This window comes from Ammodytes marinus, assembly GCF_949987685.1.
Source record: "Ammodytes marinus genome assembly, chromosome: 23".
NCBI classification, from domain to species: Eukaryota; Metazoa; Chordata; class Actinopteri; order Uranoscopiformes; family Ammodytidae; genus Ammodytes; species Ammodytes marinus.
The window spans coordinates 14836521-14862355 of NC_137227.1; the positions used below are offsets into that span (position 1 = coordinate 14836521).

A 25835-nucleotide genomic window follows, 5' to 3' on the forward strand; every position below is an offset into this window, starting at 1 on the left:
TGTATGTACAAGCCCGGATGACCCTGATTTAGTTTGTTTTAAGAGGTGCTGTTTTGCCTTTTAAAAATGTGTTTGATTAAATAGGAATATGCTGATGTTCTCCTGCTTTTTATAATCCACAAGTCAACCCTATGCAGTCTGCTTAGATAGAATGTCTTTTCACAGTTCAACCTTTTAGCTTTTATCAGCAGTCCACTTAAGCAATGTCTTAAAGTAAACGTGCACAGAGGGGTCTGGTCTACTAAGTGCACCACAAAATGAAAATGCACTTATATTCTTTACCTTTATTTGTTGTTGGTTGATGGCGGAGTAGAAAGCTGCCCGGATACTGCTGCTGTCTCCTGGTAGGGGACGATCAAGGCCAGGCTCCACCAACAGAAAAACACATTGGAAAAAAAATTAAAAGACAAAACACACAGGAAGTTATCATCCAATGCAGCTTTATTGACCATTAAGGCATCTTTTTGCTTCATATCTTTACTTGTGACCTTATTGGCAATTTTTGGATAAAAGGCTCCAGGTAAACCTACTAGACTAGAGCTACAAAGCAAATAAATATGTAAGGTCAATATTGGAAATCTGCAAGTGGCCAGAATGAATCTGAATGAATGCTAAATTGCTCTATCTGCAGGCTGTGTAAACAATTAAGCAACTGTTTTATAGTCGTGTGTTTACATCTTGTTCTGCTGCCCTCAGTGGTCAAAAAGGCATTAAATGCCGCTTTTAACCTGAAAAATAACTGCAATAGGGGATCCTGTTACAACAACTTCTACAACAAAGGAGTTGTTATGTTAACCACTAGTTCAGAAGGATAATTATAGCCTGAAATAGGTCTACTTCCTCTTAAAATGCCCCAAGGCTACCCATTTTGAGGGCTTACATAAATGTTGTAAATTTGAGACTAGCTTTAATATTCGTAATCATTATATAAAGTCTACATGGATGGACATATATTTACTTGAAGAACCAACCAGTTATTCCCCAGAGATGTAGCCTCCTAGTCCGCAGTGGAGTGTGGAGAAACCGGGAGAAACGCCGCTGACGACATGACTGTCAGACTTTTTGGTTATGACATAGCAGATGAGCAGCGGTAGGAGGAGGATGGAGATGCCGGTGAATTAGCTAGCGAAAAATAAGATAAACATCGACCGCCGGTGTTGCCCACCACACATTGACAGCGATTATTGACCTTTCTGTGAGTACAACAAGTATATCAAATGTGATATTTTCTCGGTTTTGAGTTTACATTTAGCTAACGTCGACGCCGTTTTTTGGCATTCGGATGGACCGTTGTGCACGCTCTGAGGGGGTAGACGTCGAATGCAATTCTCACGGTAACAAATTCGTTGCATTTTTCGTGTTGTTTTCGCACTCTACTGAATACAAAGACCATTAATTGCCTGAAAAACGAAAAATTAGCCTTGCAAATACTTGTAAACAGTTTGCAGTGTCATATTTCTGGATGGGTCCCATGATAGAAAACCACCGTCCAGGATATAGTCGGGTCCCACGCCCTCGTTTTTTCTTGATGACTAGCGTTTTAACAATACCGTTTATGGCGACAAAATCTCGATATTACTCTGTATATACGAATAACACATAACTGCATCGTTTAAATGTTTTAAATGATTTACATTAGGTAGCTAATGATGTCATCTTCGCGTTGTTTGTGTGGAAAATAGGCGACCTACAAAATAGACGCAGCCCCCGTTATGTTGTCGTGGTGCTTTGTTTTCTTATTGCTCAAGCAAATTCCTGCTGTCATAACAGATTAAGCTATTTGTCATAACGTTACACATTTTGTATTAACAACATAAATAATGTATAAACAACGCCATTGCAAGCAATAGATAAAAACAATTCCTATGATGTGTAACGGTGATATCTTAATATGGTGGGTTTTTTTTTGGAGCTGTGAACCATATAATGTATGCTGCTAACACGTATTAGCCAGATTTAAACCTGACGAAATGCTGATGTTTTTGCAACGTTAGCTATCTATGCATGAACATCATATTAAATCTGCATGTTAATGAAATGCTACAGGGTGTTTTTAAGGGCTGACTCGGTGATTTTTTGCTCAAAATAAAATCTGTTTTGAATGAGTGGTAGTCACAAAAAAATCCTGCAAGATAAAGGGATTGGCCATCCACGACTTCTGTCATTTACCCTGAATTAACTGGATTTAATTAATGTGTTAAAACACAAAACTGAAAGCATAATATCCTAACCAATTACAGATTGTTTTACCCTACACTATCTCTGTTTAATACATGCCAATCTCTATTCTTGTTTTCCAGTGAGATGTGTCATGCCTCAGAGCTGAATAGCAAATTGCCTTCTACTCTCCAGAGATAGCCAGTGTGCTGTACGGAGACCCAGGAGGAATGATAGAGTATCTCCCCCCTTGGTTGAAGCACCAACAACAGTCTGACAAAATGCCCTGGTACGGTGGATTCGCTTTTCTGGTCCTGGCGACTCTTATCTCCCCTCACAGCGCCTCTGCCTTATCGGGGGACATGGAGGGCATTGGAAACCAGACCGAAAATGGCACCGTGACATACGAGGGATTTGTCCCAGTTGTGTTCACCAAACGCAGCCAGATAATTGCCCGGGAGGGAAGCTGCGCGCTGATTGATTGCAATGTCACAGGAGAGCCGTTCCCCAGCGTTCAATGGTTCAACTCCCATGGAGACCGTCTGGACACAGAGACCTATGGTGAGACAAAATGTACTGTTGCTTTAAACCGGGTTTCCTGTTCTCTGTGTACCCGGCACCGGCACTGCCTGCCACTCAATTATATAACTAAATTAGCAGCAAACACAGAAGGGTGTCCGGTGTGTTGTTTGAGCTGAATAATGCATCTGAAAATGAACAATAAGACATTAAGGGGGATTTAAATTGCAGGAAGTTAGTAAGCATTTGCACGCTAAAATGAATACTACAGAGTTACCCCAAGGAAATGGTGAAGCAGGGATGGAAAGTCACCCATGTCTTTATTTTTTTAAAGTCTGAACCATAGCCAAACATTTAAATATAAAGTGTGTAAACTGGCAACTCTGGTATTTTTAAGATATTTTTTTTTGGCATTTTTATGCTTTATTGATTGTGTAGAGACAGAGTTGAAATGGGGCAGAGAGGGGAGTGACATGCAGAGAACGACCGCAGGCTGGAATCTAACCCGGGTCCGCTGCTGGCCCTACCAACTGAGCTAAGGGCGCCCCAACTCTGGTATTTTTAAGAAAAGTGTTTTCATGTCTTATCATGTTAGTGAAGGTGTACCACCTCTGCTGTATATCACTTAAAAAACTCTGCACTGCCACCCAACGTACCAGATTCTTTTGTTTCACACATCGCCCTGAGGTCCGAAAATCCTCCTTAGCCAATGTTTACATACTGCATTTTAAAACTGTTTAGAGACAGCTTGGAGGTGTGGGTAAACTATGTAAAATAACTCAGTGAGATTTCCAGGTGTCACAGATAGAGAAAATAGTTTGCTAGTTAGAAAAGAAAAAAAAAACTTGGCTACACACACCGGACACCTCACACAGACAGAAGTAGTAGCCAGTGTGAAGAATGTTTGATCTGAGGATTGAATGTGGAAAAAGTTTTTTCTACAGGATTTGACACAGGACATTTGGACAATGCTGCATCCTGATGCTTTGATGCTCATAAAGACACAGTCAGGATTAGCTTACATAGAAAGCAAAATACATCCCACACAGCTGGTGTGTTGCCCCTCAGTAACACCAAAACCAAACATAGAACACTCTAAGTAGAATCTGTATCTTTTCAAAGAAGAAAAGTTGGGATATTTGTAAAGAACAGCGAATCAACAAACCTTCTGATGGAGTCTCTTGAAAGCCTCTGTGCTGGCTTGACATGATGATACTTTAAAGGTGAAATATTTATTAATTTATCATATCAACTTAACATAAACAATGTTTTATATATTTTCAAGTTGTGTACATCAATTTCCAAAATCAGAAAAAGTATTAATTTCTAATAAAGTAATGCACCATTTTACTCATCCCTCTACTTGCTAACATTTCTGGCAATACCATTGATTACTATCGGAAAGGAAGTCACTCCAGAACCGTGGGGGGAAAGAAGAAGTAGTAGCTTCATAGTATTGTTTTTCTTGTATTGTTTGCTCCATCGTGATGAACCACGTTTATACAATATTGTGTGTTTAATCAAGGTTATAAATGCAGCTATCAGAGTTTACAGATTAATAATTTTATGTGAGGCACTGGAACACTATAATTTGTTCCAGCTGGATACTTTATCACAACAAGAAAATAAAAAGAACCTTCACTGTCAGCTAAGAACTTAGTTTTTTCACGGCAGTTGACAATGGCAGTTAAAACTCATTGATAACAAGATAAAAGGCAGGAACTGAAGACCTTGTACTGTGTTCATTGTGTCCCTGGTTCTAGTCTGATAGGCCACAGCCGTTTCTCTTTGAAACTTTAATAAGAGAAAGCTGAAGTCCCCACACAAGGACTGGACAGCCTTGATTTCCTCAAGGGAAGTCTGGCTCGGTTATTGCACATTTTGTCTGGCAGTAGAAGCAGTTATTATTTTCTAGCGTATGGCAAGAGTTTGTCTATTAAAGATGGAGTCAGCGATTCTGGAGAATGCTTGTTGTCTGTCAACAGAGCCTAGGCTGTGTATGAACACAGTACTACGGACTGGGAGATATTTACCGATCTTGACAAAATTGAGTTTGACAATCTTTCTCAATTCAATTCAGAAATGTTTTATAACTAATGGATTATCATTCAAACTGCTTGCGATTGAATGTTATCTGTTTCAGAAGGAATCGGAGTTAATAGACATTTTCTTCCAGTTTTTTTTTCCTCCAGAGCCGACCTGTTGCAACCTGCCGTCACAGAGCAGAGGCAACATTGTTATTATGACCCACAAACCCGTAGCAGCGTCTGCACCGACACAAAGCTGCTCCCATGGGCAACACGCAGGAGTATATTTAGAGATTTGTAGAGTTTTACCACTGACTGCAGACAGAAGTTCACTCAGTCAGAAACAGTGGCTACGCAGAGAGCAGTGATACTGTAATAACCTGCCCTCGCTGGTTTCTTCTGCAGATGTTCTTTTATTATTTGTTCTAGTCTTTTATTTGGATCTATTATTTATTTCACCTTTATTTCTACACTTAGGCATGTAATTAAGAACAAGTTATTATGTACAATGGCTTGAGATAAAACACAACTTAATTATTAAACTAAAATTGACAATGAGAACACTGACAGCGGTCAACAACAAGTATAATATGAGAAGTGTGCAGGTACATGGATTAATAAGAAGGGAGAAACCTAACAACCTGTATTATTGGTCAGCACATCAGTGGCGTCACGTGATCCAGTTGAGGAGTTAAAATTAGAAATGTTGCTCTCTCATGAAAAGGCGGATGGGCGGGACACATTTCCTGACCACTCATTGGTCTCCAGAGAATAATACTGTGTGTGGGGAACTGATTGTGCCTCTTACGGCAGCAGTGTAGAAAGAAGGCGTCAGAAATGATTAAATAGACTCTTCCAGACTTAAGAATATAGATTTAGAGTTGGACATCTTTACTCCCACACAGTGCAGACAGCGAGTAGTTGAGGAGGAGTTGAATTCATTAGAATTTAACTGGATGAATAATCCTTGAAGGGCCCGTGTGGGACGACAAAGCATCAAAGATTCCATTGGCTTGAAGAACCCAGACATTGTGGCAAAACACGTCTGATGGGCTTAAAAATAGTAGTTTTTCGTTGTTTACACCCAAAACATTTACTTTCATCCATCGACACAGTGAAGATGGTACAAAAACTTGACATTCTGGGAGATATTCTCCGTCGTGGATTGACTACTCGCATGTTGGCTACAGCCAACAGCCCTTAAGTTTAGCGTAGCATATAGGATGAAAACCAGGGAAGACAGGTGACACGTCTGAAGGCAACAAAATCAGCATTACAGCACCTTTGAAGCTCATTATTATTATTTAACACCTTAAATTAAGTTTGTTAAATCTGTGCATAAAACTAAATTTTTTCAGTTTGAATGGAGGAAATATAAAGTGTAGACAGATTTTGTTTTCTTCAGACAGAGCCAGGCTAGTCTTCTCCCTGTTTCCAGTCTTTGTGCTAAGCTAAGCTAAGCTATCCGGCTGCTAGGCCTCATCTGAGTGAGGTTAGATCTTCTTATCTAACACTCAACAAGAAAGCAAATAGGCGAATTCCCCCAAACTATTGTTTTAAACTGCTCAAAGGTGGTCATATCACCCTATAGTTCACTCTGTCTAAACAACTCCCTCATCACCGATAAGAACCGATAACCAAAGCAAACACAGCACCACACACATAATATAAACTGTGCACATGGTCGGATTAGCACAGCTGAAGCTATTTAAACATATTAGAGATACCATCATAGACTTTTACCACAGGTTTTGACAGCTGCTTCCTGTGAACATGTTTGTTACTGGATACTTCACTTTCCAACAGCCAGTGTTTAACCCAATGAGGTCATGCAACAGCTCCACGAGGTGATACAAAATGATTCATTTTTCAGTATGAAAACAATGCGTGGTCAAAACCCATGGGGACAGTTAGAGGAAGTAAGAAAAGCAGGATTTAGCATCAATGTAATGGCTGCCTCCTTAACCACCAAGTGAGAACATTACTTTTGCATTTCAGCACAGTTTTTAATTGATATTACCGGTAACTATGTTAAAGCTGACACCCATAGTTTTGGCTTTTCCAGATTGGACTCCCAACAGAGGTCAGCCATTAGTATTCTTAACCTTTAGTGCTTCTCAAACTAAGCGGTGCTCCAACATGTAAATGGATCCTTTTGGTTTTGATTATGCAAACCTCGGCCTCAGAGCATTCTCTTGCCACCTGTTTAAATATTGATGGCCTGGCAGGAATAATAAGGTCAGTGCTGCTCTCCTGCCTGTGTCGCAGATGAAAACCAGTTTCTTAACTGATCTATCTGAACTGATATCAAATATACATCATGCAATAACAGACATGAGTTTATCAGTTAGGGACTCACAATAACAAATTGCTGCAATGCAAGGCTTAAAAGGTACTTATAATTTTATGGATTTATAAATAGTTGAGCCAAAACAATGTGTTCCCTTGCGACGTCTGAATCCAGCACTATAATGTAAGAAAATCTGAGTTAGCAAGTTCCTCTGAAAAAATCATCAGCAAACATCAGCAGTAATATCATGGCGAAGCAGAGTGTACTGTGGATTCACTAGGCAGAGAAACAGATGCATTCAGAGGATTTTCAGTTTGAACTTTGACCTCAGTGAGTTAGTTGCCAAACTGCGTTTTTAATGTTTTTAAAAGCAGAAAATCCCAAAAAAATGTCTGTGTTCTTACTGCTTGCCTTGGTCCGACAGACTGTGACAACTTGTCCATCTGTTGCAGGTTTTTGCTTCAATAACATGTCCCATGTATGAATAAAAAAGTCCAAATTGTACATTAAGTTATTTATTTGACTACACCTAGTCTGTTTGGGTCTGTATATTTCTCTTTTCTCCATTAACCGGGAAAAAAATAAAATTAGTCGGATTGTCATGCACATTGTAACTAGATTAACTTTACCACAGAAACAAACCAGAGGGGAAATAAACCCTAGATTTCCACTAATGATTTGTCTGTTTGTTTGTCTCTTCTCGTAGGTGGGAAATGGTCGACGTTCGAAGACGGCATCCTCAACATCAGCGCCATCGAGTTTGCAGACCGGGGGAAGTACACCTGCATGGCCTCCAATGTGCACGGCAGCACCAACTGCACCGTGACGCTGCGTGTGGTCTTCACTAACGGAGACATGGGCATTTACTACGTGGTGGTGTGTCTGGTCACATTCACCATCATCATGATCATGAACATCACGCGCCTCTGCATGATGAGCAGCCATCTTAAGAAGACCGAGAAAGCCATCAACGAGTTCTTCCGCACAGAGGGCGCCGAGAAGCTCCAGAAGGCCTTCGAGATCGCCAAGAGAATCCCCATCATCACGTCCGCCAAAACGCTGGAGCTCGCCAAAGTCACGCAGTTCAAAACCATGGAGTTTGCGCGTTACATCGAGGAGCTAGCACGTAGCATTCCGCTACCGCCGCTCATTATGAACTGCCGCACGTTCATGGACGAGATCCTGGAGGTGGTGGGCGTGGAGGAGATGAGGCACACCTTCGTCAGACAGGCGCCCGAGGGCTTCCGCCAGACTGCGGGCCGCGTGGCAGCCATCGGGGGCCGGGACGTCTTCACCATCCTGCAGGAGAGAGAGGAGCGAGAGAGAGAGAGGGAGCGCAGCGAGTCGCCCGGCGCCGCTGACTCGGAGAACTCCTCGGTCCACGAGCAGCCGCAGCAAATCGCCATCCAGGTGTCGGTCCACCCGCAGATGGTCGTCGACAGCCACGGTTACTGCACCTTCGAAGCCCCGTCTCCGCCATCGGAGACCACGCCCCTTTCCTCCCCTCCCCCCTCCCCGCACCATGAGGAGCAGCCAGAGCCTGAGCTAGAGCCTGAGGAACCTGCGCCTGAAACCGTGGAAGCTAGTAACACCCCTCCCTGCCCCGTGATTTACGAGAGCCATGTGTGATGAAACAAACGAACCCCGGAGGTATGGCCAGTTCTCCTGCTATGCATTTCAACTTGGAGACGGAAAAAAAAAACAATAAGGAAAGATTCTTATCACGTTCTTAATTTATCTTTTCGGAACGAAACAATCCCTGCAGGCTGTTCCACTGAGAGTAAATCATAAGGATTTTAGAGGCTTTTTCTCACTCGGGACTGTCATGCTTGAATGTACACGGGATGGGGTAATCAATATTAGAATTAATGTAGTAGGGAGCGAATTGTAAAAGGACATTTCCTGTGTTGAGACTATTATTGAAAGCCTCTGTAAACCTGGTCTAAGCAGTAAAAATCAATATATGACATCAAAGTTGGGTTTCTCACTAAGCTCTTACAAAAATCTGATTGAAAATATAAGTTTATAAATATTATAAAACTTGGTTTAAAAAAACTGCTTTTTTTATGAATCGTTGGGGCAGAGAACTGCCGTGATTGGTTAAAAATACTTATTGTATAATAAGAACCTGAGTATAGCCCACCTCATCTAAACCGAAATTCTGTAAACTATATCAAACTTAAATGACGATATCTTTCATTTGGATTGATAAATATGCCTAACTCTTATCAGATGTTAATATCATGAAATAACTCTCCAAATTACATAGTTAGAAGGATTTTGTGGATTTGGGTTTGCGGGGGCTTTATAAATGGTTATTCAGTTTGTAGTTTCGTAACAGTGCTAGGGTTTTATGAATAACTCCAGAAATCTGCCTCAAGCCACTCTTCATGACGCTTTTTCCAAAACATGAAAGATAAGCTTCCTTTTGTTCTCTCAAGAATTCCCATCCATTTCCAGTTTCCGCTGATCCGCTGTTATTGTACAACTCAAGTAGAGAGATGCATGCTGGACTGGATAACAGATTAGAGCGTGCTGTGGTCTCCATTTCATGATTGTGTACAGTCTACTGTATATCTACAAAAAAACAAAACAAATAATAAGTAAGCCAGGTTAATCTGTACAGTGTATATCCTGATCGGGTCACACACACCTCTGGGTCAAGTTTTTGTCCGTTTTATTTAGAAATATTTTAAGTATTATAATTATTATTACCCATTGTGGTGTGATCTCTGTTAGTTTAAGCTGTTTTTAAAATTGTTTTTGGTCTTCTTCCTAAGGTAGAAAAGAGTAGCTTCTTTACCTCTGCCATGTGCTGTTTTAGGTAATTGTTATTATTTAATCCCGACCTGATTCTTCTCAGCATTGTCCTGCTTCTGCAGAGGCTTTACAGTACAGTTGTATTTCTGCTGCATGTGAAAGTGGACAGTGGAGATGTTAGACGTCTTTCTCTTTGACTAAAAAAGGACTTGTTCTCTTTCGTTTTGCTTGGCTAACAGTCCAGACGGCGGTGGAAATATGAACTGGACGCTGTTCTGCTTTAACTGGTGGTGCTCGAAATGCCTTTTTTTTTTGTAGTGGAATAAAAATGAAAGCGCTGTGTTAAAAACAAAATACATAGTTCTCACAGTTTGGTCTGTTGTTGTGTGTATTTTATTATCCATCATGCTTGTATAATTGTTATAATTTCTATAATGTCTCTTCTTAGCGTCAATGGAAAACTTCCCCCAAAAGACTACATGCTAAAATAGGCTACTTTTAGTTGGATTGAGCCAGAGCAACTAAATCACCTTTTTACGTAAAAGATAGGCCTATCACAAACAAATACAGGCTGTCAGTTAACCCACAGCAAACCGCATTTAGTTTGTGAGTGTTCTCCACAAATTCAAGGAATCGGCAGTCTGTTATGTCCCTGAGAGGAAGGATTACTCTCTTTCTGTCATAGCAGAGGTTGCCATCGTAACAAGCTCCTCTACTCTGATGTGACGCAAAGGTTTGCGGAGGAAGTGAGTGTGCTGACGGAGCTGGAAACACTCTGCCATCTGTCTAGAGACGTAGGTAGAAATAAGTGAGAGTTTACACTGTTCTACACACACACACACACATCATTGAAGTAATGATTAACAACAACTGCCAACAAACAATTTTAAATCCTATGTATTTTATATCAAATTCGGTGTAGAAATGTTGTGTTTTTGTCTCGAAAGGCAAAATAGGTGAAGGCTTACTGAAACCAGCAGCAATAAACAATAAATGTCTCAGGTTGGAGATTGACAGAGCCGTGAATAATGAATAATTGATGGTCTGTAACACAAGGAGACATGGAGCTGTCCGGCAGAGCTACTTAACAACTCTGAAGTCATTTAACAAAGGCCTGTCTTTGTGTCACTCCCCTAATTCGGCCCCAAACCTCTCCTTACCCACGCCCACCCATGGCCAACAGTAAGGACACTGTCTGATGAGGCAGACAGAAGCTGCACTGTTGAGCTTTCAGTTAGTTCTGATTTTCCCCTGAATGAGACATTATATGGTCATGATTGATTCGATGTTGTAATTTTTCACGTTCCTAATAGCTCTTTGCCTTGATTCATCTTTCACTAAACTACAAAGAAATGTTTTCCTGTTCTTTTTTCATAGGAAGTATTCCGTTTTTTAAAATAATGCTTTGTTGTTGATCCTGTGTCAGCTAAAATGTAAGCCTATAGGTAAATTTCATTTTACCGTACCAAAATGGTGTTAAAGTTCTGAAAATTCTAAATCGTACTAGAATAGGTCCTTCAAACTCCAGGCTCCTAATTTTTAACAGAGGGTTTTCTGTTTTAATTTAGTCTCCCCTTAAAGTTTAGAAATCGCCTCCTAGAGACACAGAACACACTAAACTATGGTTTTCATTGAATGAGTCGTAAGAAAACAAAGAGTAAACTGATCTTCATGTGTACAACTGATAACAAGGGTACCTTGAGTGGAACAAAAAGACATGTTTATATTCCTGAAAGAACGTGATAAAAACTATTTAAAAAAACTTGAAAAGGTAAATTAGTTGAATGTTCAGAATGTGGCAAATTAAACACTGAGACCCTTTGCAACTTGAATCTTGTTTTTTGTTCCTTTTTTTAATTTAAAACAAAATTTAATCTTTACATATTTAGTTTTAAATTTACAATCAAACAATCAATGTAATCATACATAAAATTCTTCATAATAAAGCACAACTCTATCGACACTACCCATAAATTAAAAAAAGGAAAAAACATCAGATCAGTATGAAATACAATGTTAGGCAACACCACTGGTTAACAAAGACAGCGTTCTGGAGCAGGAGCAACGCAAACAAGTACACAGGACGGACCTCACTTTCCTCACTCACTCGCACGCACACACACACACACACACACACACTGCTGCCACCACTCCACAGGTAAGGTGCTACAGTTTGACCCCGTTTTGTTTAATTTGCCTCTATCGATGTTCAACATGTTCTAAGGACAAGGAGGGCAGAATGTGTGCCTTAAAAACCTTTGCCAGGCACTGTGCAGATGTAGCAAGATGCTGTGAGATGATTGACAGGATATGACAGAAATTAAACAAAATTAACTCATTCTGATCCCCTTTGTTCATTCTTCTCCAAGTTAAGGTCTATGTACTCGGCGAATTTCAGGTCTTTTGAATCTAAAAACGCTCTTTAACAAGCACATGAAGAGATACAGATTTTTTATTATGTGTACATTAGGCCCCGACAAAGACTAAGGGAGAACATTAAATGAAGTGAACTTCCAGTTTGAAAGCTCCAAAGAAGTGGAGAGATTTCAGAAAAATAATCAATCACTTCCAGTTTTGTTTTCGCCGCAAAAACTTGATTGATTGTGTTGAGATGATCAATAGTGTAAGAGTTGAAGCAAGAGTTGTAGTTTGAGTGGAAGAATTAAATTTTTTTTTAATAAATTTTTTTTCCTGTAACAGAGAACACAAGAAATCAACCTGGACACTTTTTCCTTTTCTTCGTACAAACATGACCTGCCTTCACGCTGAATGAATCGACCATTAGACACATCCACAATCACATACACACACGCACTTCCACAGACACATTCATACACACAGTTGAAGCTAAAGCTGGCTCAGAAATTAAAACACAAATTCACAAAATGTCTTAACTTGTTTTTCCTTCTGAATTGGAAACATTCTGTTCTTGAAATACAGTACCCATCAATGCCTCTCTACCTCTCTCTCGCTCACACACTAACAAACACACACTTTGTTATAGCCGTCTCATTTATACCAACTTGCACCGTGGGGAGCAGCAGTGTGCCATGCGATCATGAGATGCTGCCACGTTTCGGGGGCTGATGAGGAGCGGGTGCACCTCTCCTTAGTTCCCATGTCAACCTGGCTGGAATGTAGTGACGCTAGGGACGGACACACACATGCACACACATTCTCACATACAAATTCTTCACAATGCATTTCTCTGAAGGATGGACGGACGGACAGGCGGACAGGTCTGGTGTGTGTGTGTTCGGGGGGTGAGGTAAGTGAGTTCATTCGTTTAATCAGAAGCCTGGAGGTTTCACGGTCCCTCATCGCGTCCCTCACATCGGCGGTTCATTCTGACCTTTGACCCCGGCCAGACGACTTCAGCGGAGACAGGACAACAGGGTGAGGCACACAAAGAGTGTAAATGGGTTTGTAGCTTTACAGGTGGAGGTTAGGGAGTCTTGTCTGTGTGTGTGTGTGTGTGTGTGTGTGTGTATGTCTGTCTGTGTGGAGATAGAGCATGCATGCTTGAGATGTCTGCAAGTGCAAAAGTGTGTGTTTTTTAGAAATGTTTTGTGTGTGTGTGTGTGTGTGTGTGTGTAAAAAGTGCATTCCTCATGTGTGTGTGTTTGCCTTCTTCCAACCCGTGACCTCTGTGTGTGTCCTCAGCAGCCAGAATGATAATAACAAAGTCTTTCTGTCTCACAGCCGGTAAAGTCTCTGAGAGCCACAGTCATTCGGCGAAGGTATCAGGGAATACACCAAGCCGAAAAAACTACAAATGAAATAAACTAAAACAAGGTCCTTGTGTCAGAGGTTGGAGCCGTTTAGGAGGCACACCACTTCCTCTTCATCGCTGCCGTCTTCCCCTTCCCGGACATCCTGGAACGACCCGATCAGTTGAACATGATGTTTTCGGGATCTTGGTCTGCCATTTGAGCCATGTGACGCAGGATATCTTTTTTTGTGATAATACCAAGAAGCCGCCTGCAGAGGGAGACAGAGGAAAAGGGGGAAGAGGAAAAGGAAAAGGAGGTTTTAGAAAAGTGAGGATGGTGTGGTGACGGTGGTTTGTAGCTGGAGCGAAGGAGAAGAAGAAATATTGTTGTGTTTTTGTTGGCACGTTTAAGTTTTTCAAATGGAGAGGAAGTCTCCATGTGCACCGTGTGCTCTGTAAAAGCACATGGTTTAAATTTGATTTCATTTGAGGTAGTTTGGCCATGAATCATCATAAAAAAAGAAGAAGATTGGATTCTATTTTGGTATTGTATCATAAAAAAATAATATACAAGCCAACAAAAATACAGAGTCCCTAAAGGAAGTAAAAGTCAGCGATAAGAAAAGGAAGGAGTGAGTAACCGAGGAATAAAAAGGGCCGAAAACTGTTTTTATGTTTTCGGCCCAAAGAATCTGGCGACAAGAAAGAACTGGATCCTACAAGGAAACGGGAAGTGGTGAAACAGGATGTGGAGTAAAAGTTAAAGAGGAGAAGAGAGGACGTTCTTGTCACAGGAGCCAGAAATAAATTCATAAGATGGGGGACGGTCTTATTATCTTTCAAGATTACAATTTTCCTGTCTAACACTTTCTCATAATTTCTATATTTCTGTAACAAGCTCTCCTATGTTATCTTTCCTTTGATCCTTTCTCTTTTAATTCCTTTTTATAGTTTAAATGTATGTTAAATGTTTTGAAGAGTCAGAATTTTGCTGTGTAAATATAGATAACACTTAAGTGTCTGAGTAGCTTGCAGTAATATTATTTTGAAACTGATGTCTTCAAAGAAAGTTTTAGGAATGCACTAGGACCATAAATGTAAAACCATAATTTCTCACTCGTGTGACAGAGCTGCCTCCTCCTCTTCCTTTTTCTACTAAGAATCGCATTTACCTTAATCGACCCAATATACCTACACTGGGTCGCTTAGTAGTCAAAGAGTATTTCCGCTGATTCAAGGGCACATTGCAGGCTTAGATTCACTAGCTATTTAAACATTCAGAATAACTAAATAACTGTGCTCTTGAATTCAGCTGTGTCGTCTAAGGTCAAGGGAAGAGAAGCATCTCAAGACAAAATGGCGGGCAGAGGAAGCTCAGAAAGCGCTTTGTACGCCGTCAGATTTTCAAGGGCAGTTTGTGTTATTGATGCCAATACGCTCAGCTTCATTTGAACCCTGGAAAATGCATTTCAAGTGCAACAGCAATACGTTTAAACAAAGATTCAAGTTTGGGCATTAGAGCTACAGCTACTGGGCAGCAGGAGGCATGAAACACTGGTGAGAAGTCACACAGATCAGACCCGGGTCCCCCAAACACAAGAACACCTGGGATCTACGACTGGGTTGGTTCATTTTGAAAAGCAGTGCAATAAACAAAGGCAGTCGCAGAACCTCGGGAGACAAGCTGGAGATCGGGGGTTGGGGGAGAATGTTTCCTGTAAGCCAGCAGTGAGCAAGAAGTGATCTCATATTGTCGAGTAGAAATGCACAGGTCACAACATTGTGGCACTGGGGATGAGAGTGTATAAGATATTTAAATAAACACTCACAAATAAGTTGATCCTCGTGGTAAATTTCCCAGTATGTAAACAAACGGGTCGGCCATAGCTAGAAACATCCCAATTACAGAACCTAGGCTGTGCATTAACACTGTTTTAGTTTTTTCAGCGCACGCAAAAACGCTGACTCCACCTTTAAACCTGTTTCGCACACTGTACACACTGTATTTGGTTATACTGTATACTTTCATAAATCTGTGTGTGAGTGTGACATAAGGACACAGCTGGCAGACAGGAAGCATTGGCAGGTTAAAGCAGGGGATTAGTGATTATTCATCAAGGTCAGAGTTATCAACACACGCTAACTCGGCTAGGTCGCTACTAGCAACAATCAGCACAACAACGTCACTCCACCACAGAAACCACTAGCACTACAGAACTAGGGGGGAATTATGGGAATGAATTTTAGCACTACAAACACCCTCTCATTTCTACTAAGGAATAACCACCCTCTATAAAATAAAATAAAAAGACGATAGTAGTCCGCTTTCCCAAGGCGGATAGCTACTCGCCAAGTGGTCTTTAAGGCGACGGCTCAGATGTCGTCGATCTTTGATGACATCATCAGGGCGAAACGATGTGTGTCGAGAGGGAGAGGGTTTAAGAAACGAAACAAGAAAAGAGCAAAAACAGTCGTTAATGGAGGTAGAGAAATCGATGGTGGGTGAATTATATAAATGAAATTAACGACTACGGAAAGGTGGATGGGACACACACGACAGGAAACGTGGGTACATGAGCGCGGACATGCTGAGATATAACATTGAATGTTTGACTATACAGCAGATAATAAAGCTGATAAAAATACACATCTGAGCTGTGGAGTTACCACAAGATAAAGCTTGATGAACAGCTTATTGAAAAGGTGCTAGCATGATGCAGCCAACACAACAATAAGCAGAGCTACGGTAGCTGTGAATGTAGTTTAATGGGGATGAGCTGCAAAGCTACAATCTGGGAAGCTACTTCGCCTCTTTCAGACATGGAAACTGCTTTTGGATTGTTATAAATGTGCTTTATTGTACAGGACTTTGAGCCTGTGAAATGATGTTCGAATAAAAATTGTCTTTGTAAACATGTAAATAAAGAACTCTAATTTGTGAATGTGTGGAAGAGAAAGACCTGCGATTGAATGAAAGGAACTTGTATTCAGTAGTTAAACCTAGTAGTTGAATATGAATGTATTAACTTGAATTTAATCGTAATGTGTTTATTATTTATAGTAAACACATTATTGTGTAGGCTACTGTCCATTGGACAGTATACTATAGTATTCAGTTGCTTTTACAAAATAGTTTGAAGAAAATAAGTTACAGAGGTCTTTAAAAGATAAATAAGGCTTAAAAAATGGGGCAAAGAAGGGGCCCATGATGTGGAGGGCCCGAGCCTTAGGTCCAAAAATGTCTAAATCGGCCCCTGGTTTTGTTTTTGTGCTGCCGTAGCTTTCATGCCAATGTGACGGCACTCTTTAGACCTTAACAGAAATGTAACAAAGTCCTCTGCTGTCACAGTTAAAATAACTCTTAACATCAACATGTTGAATTTCCAGCAGCATAGTCACATAATGCAGCACATGTCTGAAAGGGGCTCCAGGAGTGATGTGGGTGACAGTTCCCTTACAGGTCCAACATTACAGGACCCGCAAAAAAATAAAAATAAAAATCAACACAAAAAAGGTTTTTAAATACTATGACTAAAAATCTCAAATCTGCAAACTGATGCTAGCGATAAAGATGAGGTCATAAAGCGTCAATCTACGGATGTTTCTCTAAGATGAATGACTCCATTAGAGGTGAATCCACAACAAACAATAACAGTGCGAACGGTGAGTGAAAGAACAAGAAAAATAAAAAGAGGATAGGGAAAGCTTAATGTCTTTAGCCTGGGAACTGTCAACATGTTTTGTTTTTTTTCACACCGAGCTTCATGCGTCCCTCCTAAGAGGCGGAGCCTAAAAAAAGACAAGTGCAAGAGGAAAGGGGAGGGGACACGTGTGTAAACAGGGCGGGGCTAGTCACCAGGGGCTCCGTGTTCTGCTTGAGCTCCTCCAGATGCTCTAATATATTCTTCTTTGTGATGATGCCCAACACATTCCTGAAACACACACCCGTTAGCTCGGTAAACAGAACCGGAAAACAAACAAATAAACAACAACAAACAGAGGAGAGACAGAGAGAGAACAGAAAGCAGCAGCACAAAAACATACATAACAGGTTTAACTTAAAATACTAAACAGAAAACTCAACGTTAACATAAATATAACGGAACACAAAAACAACAAAACTTTATAAAACCTAGCATTATTAATTTATTTCAAGTGCTCTGATGGATAGTATGTTAATAATCGAATTCATTATCATATCTTTCATCATGAGGTTTAAAGTTGATGTGGGACTAGCGCTCCTTGAAATGATGTCCCCAGACTGGAGTTGTCTGTCTTGATGGGAGCTTTACATAACAGTAGTGTATGGACACGTTATATGTAGCAGATTTCCATTCAAATTTGAGTTTCATTTAGATGGAAACTTGGCTAACGTAAACAGTTATTCTATTTTTTTCTTCCTTTAAAAATAAGTTGAAGTGCTTTATATCTATCCACAGCTTGATATAGTTTATTTCTCTGTGCCACAGTTTACGATTAAAAACACATTAAGTTGTCACATACACTGTGCAACATGTAACAATGTCATAATTTAAATGGGATCATAGACTATATTAAAACACCAAATATGTATCAATCCACAAGAAAATAGTCCCCAGTTTAATAAAAACCTCAGCTAAAACTATTTCAAAATAACGCCATATAGTTTTGACTTCTTGGTACGATTCGTTGAGAGAAATAGTATTAATTTAGGCCAGACTTTTCATTTAGAATGCAAATAAAAATACTGAAACATAAAAGTAGGTATATAAATAAAATAAAAACTACTGCACAGCTCCTCTGTAGTGATTGTCACAGCAAACTGAAGGAAGTGTTCAAGGAGTGAATCAGCTATTAGGCAAAATTACAAATCTCTTGTAATTCCTACATCACACCAGCAGGCGGCTCTTGTTCACTTCCCAGGTTCACACCATAGACTGTATATAAAGGTTAAGACCACACAACAACTCATTTAACTGACTATATCATTCCAACATGATACCTGTTACGCAGCAATAGTTAGAGACTCGTTGTTATTGTTCAGTAGTAGGGAGTAAAGGAGGAGCAGCACAGCAGTTAGGCCAGGCCATGCATATTACAGGGTGAACCCACAGATCCCATGCAGCACCAGATAGTGTGTACATGTGTTTGCACAACGTTTCGTCGACCTCAGACGGGGTTAGTCAATCACAACAACGCTGGTTGAGAAGGAACCAGTTCTCATGACACAATCCTTTCCCCTTAAAGGTGGAGTCAGCGATTATGGAGAACGCTTGTTGTCAACATTTTGACAAAAAGATATTATGACAACAATCGTTCTCCAGAATGGCTGACTCCATCTTTAAGACAGTTTCATTTCCTACTTACCCGTTGTGAGTGACCAGACACTGGCGCAGCCCCATCTTCCTAAAGATGTCCACCACGATCTCCATGGGCGTGTGGTCTGTGACGGTGAAGGGGCTCATGTCCAGGATGGAGCGCAGCTTGAGGGGCCGGGGGCTGTCGGCCGGCAGGGTGGGGGCGTGCTGCGTGAAATACACCCGCGAGTTCAACATGATGCCCTCCTGCTTGCGACGAGCGTTTTCTGTTGAGAAAGAGACGAGAAAATACAGATGTTTAGGGACACATCGTGAAAAGATTGTTCCTTTTTATTACTTAAAGCCACTACGAGTAACATGGCACGTTGGCGGCCCCTTTGGACAAAAGCGGTAGTATTTTTACAACGCCAGCTGTCGTGAAGCTGTTTTCTAGCTTGTGCCGGGCGTGCGAGATTCAAATAATCAGGAAGCAATATAGTGCATGTCCGTGTGTTGAAAGTGTGAGGGCACCGGACTCTTTTCTGCTCCGTGAGAGTGGTTAGTGACACAGCATCAACTAATGCCAGTCAGTGCTACACACACCTGATTGCAATGAGTTGATGCAGCAGTGTCACCTAACTACTCTCTCTCACGGAGCTGAAAGAGTCCGTGTCCTCACACAAAGCGAAGTAACGAGAGACGGCAGTTAGTAGCCTATGGATCACGATGAGGTAATGTGTTTACGTTGTTGTAAATAATGACTATTTCAGATGAATAATGGTCATCTGATGATTCTGGTGAGGCAAAGTAAACTTTGTTTTAGTAGGCTACCGCTCATTCATTTAGGAGTAAATATTCGCTCCCGTGAAATTGTGTACACGTTGCTTGGCAACCCCCTCCTCCCGCCCGTCTATCACTCTCCCTTTTAGCTTTTCTTTTTTTTTCTTTGATGGTTCAGCCCCGTTATCAGTCATTATGACGACAAATAACTGTCTCAAACAAGGCTCCCGCTCCCCTTCCCTCACCTGGAGGGATAGGCTTCTCAAATCGCGTTGTTGCGCCACACTGAAATCTGCGACCAATACGGATATGTGACTATAGAGCCTGAACGAGCGAACCGAAAATCGGACTGGGTGTGTGACCAGACCAAAAGCAGTAATAAAAACTATATAAAAACGTCTTTCTTTGCACTGATGGTCTCGTTTGCTGTTAAAGGTAATTTATGATTATGAGAGGAAACATGAGGCTGTTTAAAAGATATTTAAATGTTACTCGGAGCTGCTTTAAAGGTGCAGTATGTAATAGCTATGGTGGCCTTCAAGGACAAGAAGCTTGTTACTAAAGATGGCATCATCCACCACTGCCTCAAGTGTTTCCACAATATCAAGTGAAGAAGTTAATATGTATTTAGTTATTTATTCTATTTCTATGATACTTGGCTATGGCGGCCGCATACTATCTATAAAAATGTGTTAGGCGGTTAAGTTTGTTGGATCGGTGCTACTGTAGAAACATGGCGGTGCAACATGGCAGCGCACCCCACCCCGCAAAAGGCTCATTCTAAATTAATAATAAAAATTTAAAAAACGTTTACTTTCAATTATTAATCTATGCCCCAAACAGACCAATAACCAATTATTGTTCTCTTGTGCTAATTTGACACCTTACACAGTGGAACCTCTCCTGCTCTGTGTGCGTTACCTATAGCGATAGTGATGTCCCTGCGCAGTGCGAAGCCCACCAGCCTCTGGGACTCCTTGGACACTATCACAGGGAACCCGTTATAACTGGTTTCGTTGATGGTGGCCTGCAGCTCCTCCACTGTGAGGTCGTCCTGCGTTAGCACGGCTAGCGGCGGGTCGCTACGACGCGGCCTCATGACTTCGCGGGCCGTGGTGGTGTGTGTGAACTCCTCCTTGGCGTCCAGGAAGGGGTAACCATTCAGTCTGATGTGCGCCTCGTAGATCCCCTCCCGGCCGAACGCGTCGCCCACCCATTTACTGGTCATGACGGCGGCCATTAAAGGAACGATGTATTCCAATCCGCCGGTCAACTCGAACACTATGACGACCAGGGACACAGTCATACGGGTAACACCACCTGAGGAGAGAGGGGTTGATTAAAAATCTTGACTTTTCTTTTTATCAGAACATTAACTAGAATGAAAATGAAATATCAGATTTGCAGCTTCAATAAAAGTATACATTTTATGTTTGGACATGCAGGTGAAAAGGGGAATTTTTTTAACTTATTGATTTCATCATGAAACAAATAAACTCCTAAATGCACATTTTGGACCTTTTTGCCTGCCATCTCTCACCTTAATTGTAGCTAAACATCAATGTAATGATGTACGGACTCACCCAGACAGGCCGCGGCCCCCACCATGGCGTAGAGCCCTGGAGTGATGCAGTCGGCCCCCACCTCGCACCACTCTTTGAACAGGAACCAGTCGTGGTGATAGTAGGCCAGCTGCTCCATGGCGATGCCAACGATCCGCCCGGCGATGGCCCCGATGGCCATGCTGGGGATGAACAGACCAGCCGGTACCTAGGGGTCAGAAACAGGAAGTGGGTATAGTGTGGACAGAGACATACAGGGTAAAGGCAATGCAAGTTTATTTATATAGCACATTACATACACAGAGGCAATTGCTTTACGGCCTTTTTTTAAGGTCTTCAGTTTTGTTTTAAAGGTAGCAACAGTTTGGGCTGCTCTAATAACTCCAGGAAGTTTATTCCAGGTTAGGGCAGCATCATGGAAAATAATAATAATTTTAAGACCTGTTCATTGTATATTTGATTTATAAAACAAAAAAAAAGGCTGTATCCAAAATCTGCTCTGTAAAAACTTTGGAGACTAATATATTGTAATGTAATGAAAAAAAGAAAAAAAAGAAAAGATCACCTTGAGTCCAAAGGTGAAGATGGTCATGATGATTTTAAAGGTAAGAGCCAGACAGAGCTCCCAAATGGCGGCGTAGACCCCCAGACCCTGCGGCCGGTTGGGGTTGTCGCTGAAGGCTTTGCTGCCGTTCATCTGGCTGCGGTACTGGCAGAGCTGGGAGGACTCCAGCGGGCCGCAGTCTGTGAACAGCTCCTTGATCAGCTCGCTGGTGTTCTGACGCGTGTACGGGTTGGGGAACGCGGCCACGGCGGTGATGGCCGCCACAAAGATCACCTCCAACACAGGGTACTTTCCTAAAGAGGGGGACAATGCAACATGTCACATAGTGGGAGGGTGTGAATGATAATTTCTTCCACATCTACTTTCATTGAAGTACAAATTTCCCTCTTAACCATGTTTAGTCTTTCATAATTTCTCCATGATGATAAGAACATTAAAGCTCCTGTAAACCCAAATCCACACAATCCTTCTAACTATGTCATTTGGGGGAGCTGGTTGCATGATAGTAAGCATCTGAAAAGAGTTAAGCATACGTATCAATCCAAATGAAAGATATTGTCATTTAAGTTTGATAAACTTTACAGAAATACGGTTTAGAGGAGGATGGCTATGCTCTGCTTCTTATGACACAATAAGTATTTTGAACCAAACACGGCAATTCTCTGCATTAAACTTTCTATAGAAAACAATGCCTGTTGCCATGGAGACTCTTTGATACGGCCACGCCCACACAGTCCTGACAAACGATGTTGTCAGTAAAAAAAACTTTGAAGTCATATATTGATTTTGACTATTTTAGACCAATAACTTCTTAGTACTTACCAAAACGCGTGGACTTGCGCCGCCGGCACCAGGCGATATTAGCCCGTATGAAGAAGGCTCCCCACAGTCCTCCGAACACTCCCAGCAGGATGAAGGGGATGAGCTCAAACAGGTACCAGGGCGTGTGATACTCCACGTAGAACAACACCAGACGGCTGTTACCGAACGGGTTGATGGAGCGCAGCACGAAGGCCGCAACCAGCGCCGCGAAGAAGGAACGCCACAGCGTCTTCAGAGGGAAGTAGTAGCTCACCTGGAGGGGACAGAGGAGAGGTTATAGGTAGGGATGGGACTGATTTGATCCATTATCGGAATAAGGTCAGATATGGCTGCAATCCAATTTGGACTGACGCCACCGATCCAAATTCCAGAATGCTTTTTTTTAACTGTTTAATAAGAGTTGTTGTTGCTGCATAACAATAAAGCCCAATTTTATTAAGCAGGTTCAGATTCAGGAAGCAGCCCAGCAGCTTATGTTATAGGGCTTTTTGTTTTGTGGATATTTAATTATTTACACTTTAATTTCACATTTCAATAGAAATATTTTTTTACAATTCAAAAAAACTTGTGAAGGAGTTGAAGTTGAAGTGCTGTACCTCCTCCAAGCTGAAGAGCACTCCTCCGATCGGAGCTCCAAACGCCACAGACACCCCGGCCGCTGACGCAGCAGAGAGGACCTGGTGGGACAGGACAAATGCACCTCAGCTGATGTCACAGGCGACCACAATAACTCACACTTTTCACATTTTTTGTGGCTGTATCATCAGCTTTAACATCTTGTCTCTCACCTCTCGTTTCTTGGCCTCGTTCTTGCTGTACTTGGGGAAGAGGTATGAGAAGATGTTCCCACAGCAGCAGGCCACGTGGACCAGAGGGCCCTCCTTCCCCAGGCTGAGGCCGGACGCTACAGCCAGAACCAGCGTGATGGTCTTTATCAGCAGCGTCCATTTCCCCAGGTAGCCTCGTATGATGAACCCACTCAGAATGGTCTTGATCTGGGGAGAGGGGAAGAGGAACTTACTTTAATCCAAACAATTATTGAAACATGATGAGATTTTTTTTTCTACCGGGTTTTGGTATTTTTGGAGCCTTTTTGTATTTTTATTAGACCATTAGTAGTAGACAGGTCCAACCGAAACGGTGCTTCTAATAAAATATTCTCAAGTTGCATACAATTTTCACTCAGTTTTTGCTTTAGCTGCATCTCAATATGTCATGATATTTTCCTCCTTTCTCCTACAGTCAACCCTTTATGCGGCAATGCAGCTCCAACTTTGTTGTTACCATGGCAATAAAAATTATGACTTTTGGAAAAAACTACCGGTATTTCAAAATGGCTTTTTTTTTTTTACAGTGCGGTCTAACTGGTCATACCTCCCCGCCTCTAAATTATTCGACAATTTTAAGCCACTTAAAGACATTAAACAGAAATCTGTGAGCATGAAAAGAGCTCTGAGGCAGGTCCAGAGAATTCCCATAACTAATGAGACCACTTTCTATAAACACTTACATTAAAACCCTGTTTGAATCCTTTGAATCCTTTGCTCTGTGGTGCATTTAAGTTCTTGAGGCAGTTCCAGAGATTAATAGACTTTCTATTTCACGAGTTAACTTGGAGTTTCTAACTTCCAGAGCAAATTGTTCAGACGTGAGAAAATGAGAGAGCCGAGAGATAAAACAGAAAATCAATAGTCTGCGAAAAATCATACATAAGCTGCTTTAAACACTGAACACTGAAACAGAGAGACAGAGGAGAACGAGCCTGCTGACCTCATTAGTTTGATCAAACTGATACCTCCTGTGGCAAAAATAATTGTTTTGGCTCTGTGACTAAGCAAAGATATGTCCGTAAAGAATATTTCACCAAATGAATATTTAAAAAATAACTCTTTAAAAAGGAAAAGAGAGGCCGATTGAAATGATGCAGTACAAAATCCGACTCTAAACTCTTGCATGTTTGGAGATTTCCACAAGAACTTAAATGCACCACAGAGCAGAGGTTTCAAACAGGGTATTAATGTAAGTGTTTATAGAGGCATCTTTCTCACTCACCTCAGGGATCCCAGAGCCACAGGCGTAGGGAGCAAACACCTTGACCAGACAGACGGCCAGGAAGGCGAAGCTGAGCGCCCAGTAGATGTACATGAAGTAGTTCATGATGTACGAGCCCGGGCCCTGCACACAGCAGAGGAGGAGGAGAGTCAACACAACGATAAACTCAAAAACAAATCATTACCATTAGAATATTATAATAACCGTATTACACGCTGTAGATCCAAAATTATGTACATTTCCATTGAACTAATTAGATCAGTACAACAGCAGGGTCATCATTTTGAAAAGAAATACAGTTTTGACAGGAAATCTGGAGGCTAAAATATCTTACAATATACACATTAGGAATACATGCGTGTTCTCTATGTTTAAATACATAAAATAAAAATAAAAGGCCTAGATTGTTTCTGCAGTTTTATACGATAATTTACGGTAATCGGTGCAGTCAAGCATCAGATAAATGCCATTTCAGTGCCCAACATGCCCCTGTGTTAGTCGGTCTACCTCGGCCTGCCCCAGTATGAGCTCGGCCCAGCTCTTCCACTGAGGACACTTGTCCCGCTCAGCGAAGGTGGTCTCGTTGGACGTCCAGCAGCACTGCTCGTGGTTGAACCACATGGCACTCAGACACACGCCCTCCTTCAGGTCGTTCAGCCAATCGGCAGCTATGTCAATCAGGCCGGCCAAAGCACCTGATAGGAGCAAGGCAGGGAGGAGAGAGAGGGAGTAGGAAGCGAGAGGCAGAGGCAGTTAGCGCGCTAGTTATGCTACCTGTTTTTATATGAGCCCGTTCTCTATCTAATTTAGCACAGAAAGGTAGACCCAAGTCTGCAAAAGTTGCTGTATCAAATTTAAATACAATAACTATGGATTCAAAATCAATAACAACCAAAATGTAATATTTAGGGTGGACATGTGCCAGGTCAGATGAGCTTTCATCAGTCCATGATTTGGATTAGAGCAAGTGAACATAAGTCGAGTAGGTATTTTGTATAGGTAATGGTATATTGTCCATTTCCTTCCCTATCTGACCTTTAACTAAGATAAACTTTGCAAAAAAGAAAATAGGTTTTACAGCTATTTTCCTTTTGATGATGGCGTTCATATAATATAAATTGTTTGTGTAGATGACTGACTGAACTCCGTGAGTGAGGCTTTTGCTGCAGGAGAGAGAAGATGCTTTGGTTTGTGATAGTGAGCGTGCGGTTAAAATGAAAGAGTGACCAAGAGAAAGACTGAGCAGCCTGAGGCAAAGCATGTGAGAGTCACCAGCAACAGAGATAACACGCCTTTGTGAGTGTGTTTGCATT

At 41.5% G+C, this 25835-nt stretch overlaps 2 protein-coding genes across 8 annotated transcripts in view; one reads left to right on the forward strand and one right to left on the reverse strand.

Annotated features, from left to right (window-relative positions):
• The first annotated feature begins 1060 nt into the window (after window positions 1–1060).
• Window positions 1061–10170, forward strand: mfap3l (microfibril associated protein 3 like). Of its 3 annotated transcripts, none has more exons than XM_080051601.1 (3): window positions 1061–1195; window positions 2301–2718; window positions 7700–10170. In XM_080051601.1, the coding sequence occupies exons 2-3, from the start codon at window positions 2388–2390 to the stop codon at window positions 8620–8622; spliced, it is 1254 nt and encodes a 417-aa protein (XP_079907727.1). In that variant the 5' UTR covers window positions 1061–1195; window positions 2301–2387; the 3' UTR covers window positions 8623–10170. The 3 variants fall into 3 exon arrangements, with proteins under 3 accessions (XP_079907727.1, XP_079907729.1, XP_079907728.1); XM_080051603.1 differs by having other exon boundaries at window positions 1070–1195; window positions 2353–2718; XM_080051602.1 differs by lacking the exon at window positions 1061–1195 and adding an exon at window positions 1285–1334.
• Window positions 10171–11620: 1450 nt separating this feature from the next.
• clcn3 (chloride channel 3) overlaps window positions 11621–25835 on the reverse strand; it is a 35433-nt gene continuing 21218 nt past the window's right edge. For 3 of the 5 annotated variants that reach the window (XM_080051629.1, XM_080051632.1, XM_080051630.1), the window contains 11 exons: window positions 25030–25217; window positions 24523–24645; window positions 23259–23465; window positions 23067–23147; window positions 22471–22723; window positions 21649–21941; window positions 21105–21291; window positions 20443–20841; window positions 18812–19028; window positions 17322–17397; window positions 11621–13734 (listed from right to left, as the gene is read on the reverse strand). In XM_080051629.1, the coding sequence (XP_079907755.1) occupies window positions 13558–13734; window positions 17322–17397; window positions 18812–19028; window positions 20443–20841; window positions 21105–21291; window positions 21649–21941; window positions 22471–22723; window positions 23067–23147; window positions 23259–23465; window positions 24523–24645; window positions 25030–25217 (2201 nt within the window). In that variant the 3' untranslated portion in view covers window positions 11621–13557. The remainder of the gene's footprint in view (window positions 13735–17321; window positions 17398–18811; window positions 19029–20442; window positions 20842–21104; window positions 21292–21648; window positions 21942–22470; window positions 22724–23066; window positions 23148–23258; window positions 23466–24522; window positions 24646–25029; window positions 25218–25835) is intronic. The other 2 variants (XM_080051631.1, XM_080051633.1) reach the window with 1 other exon arrangement.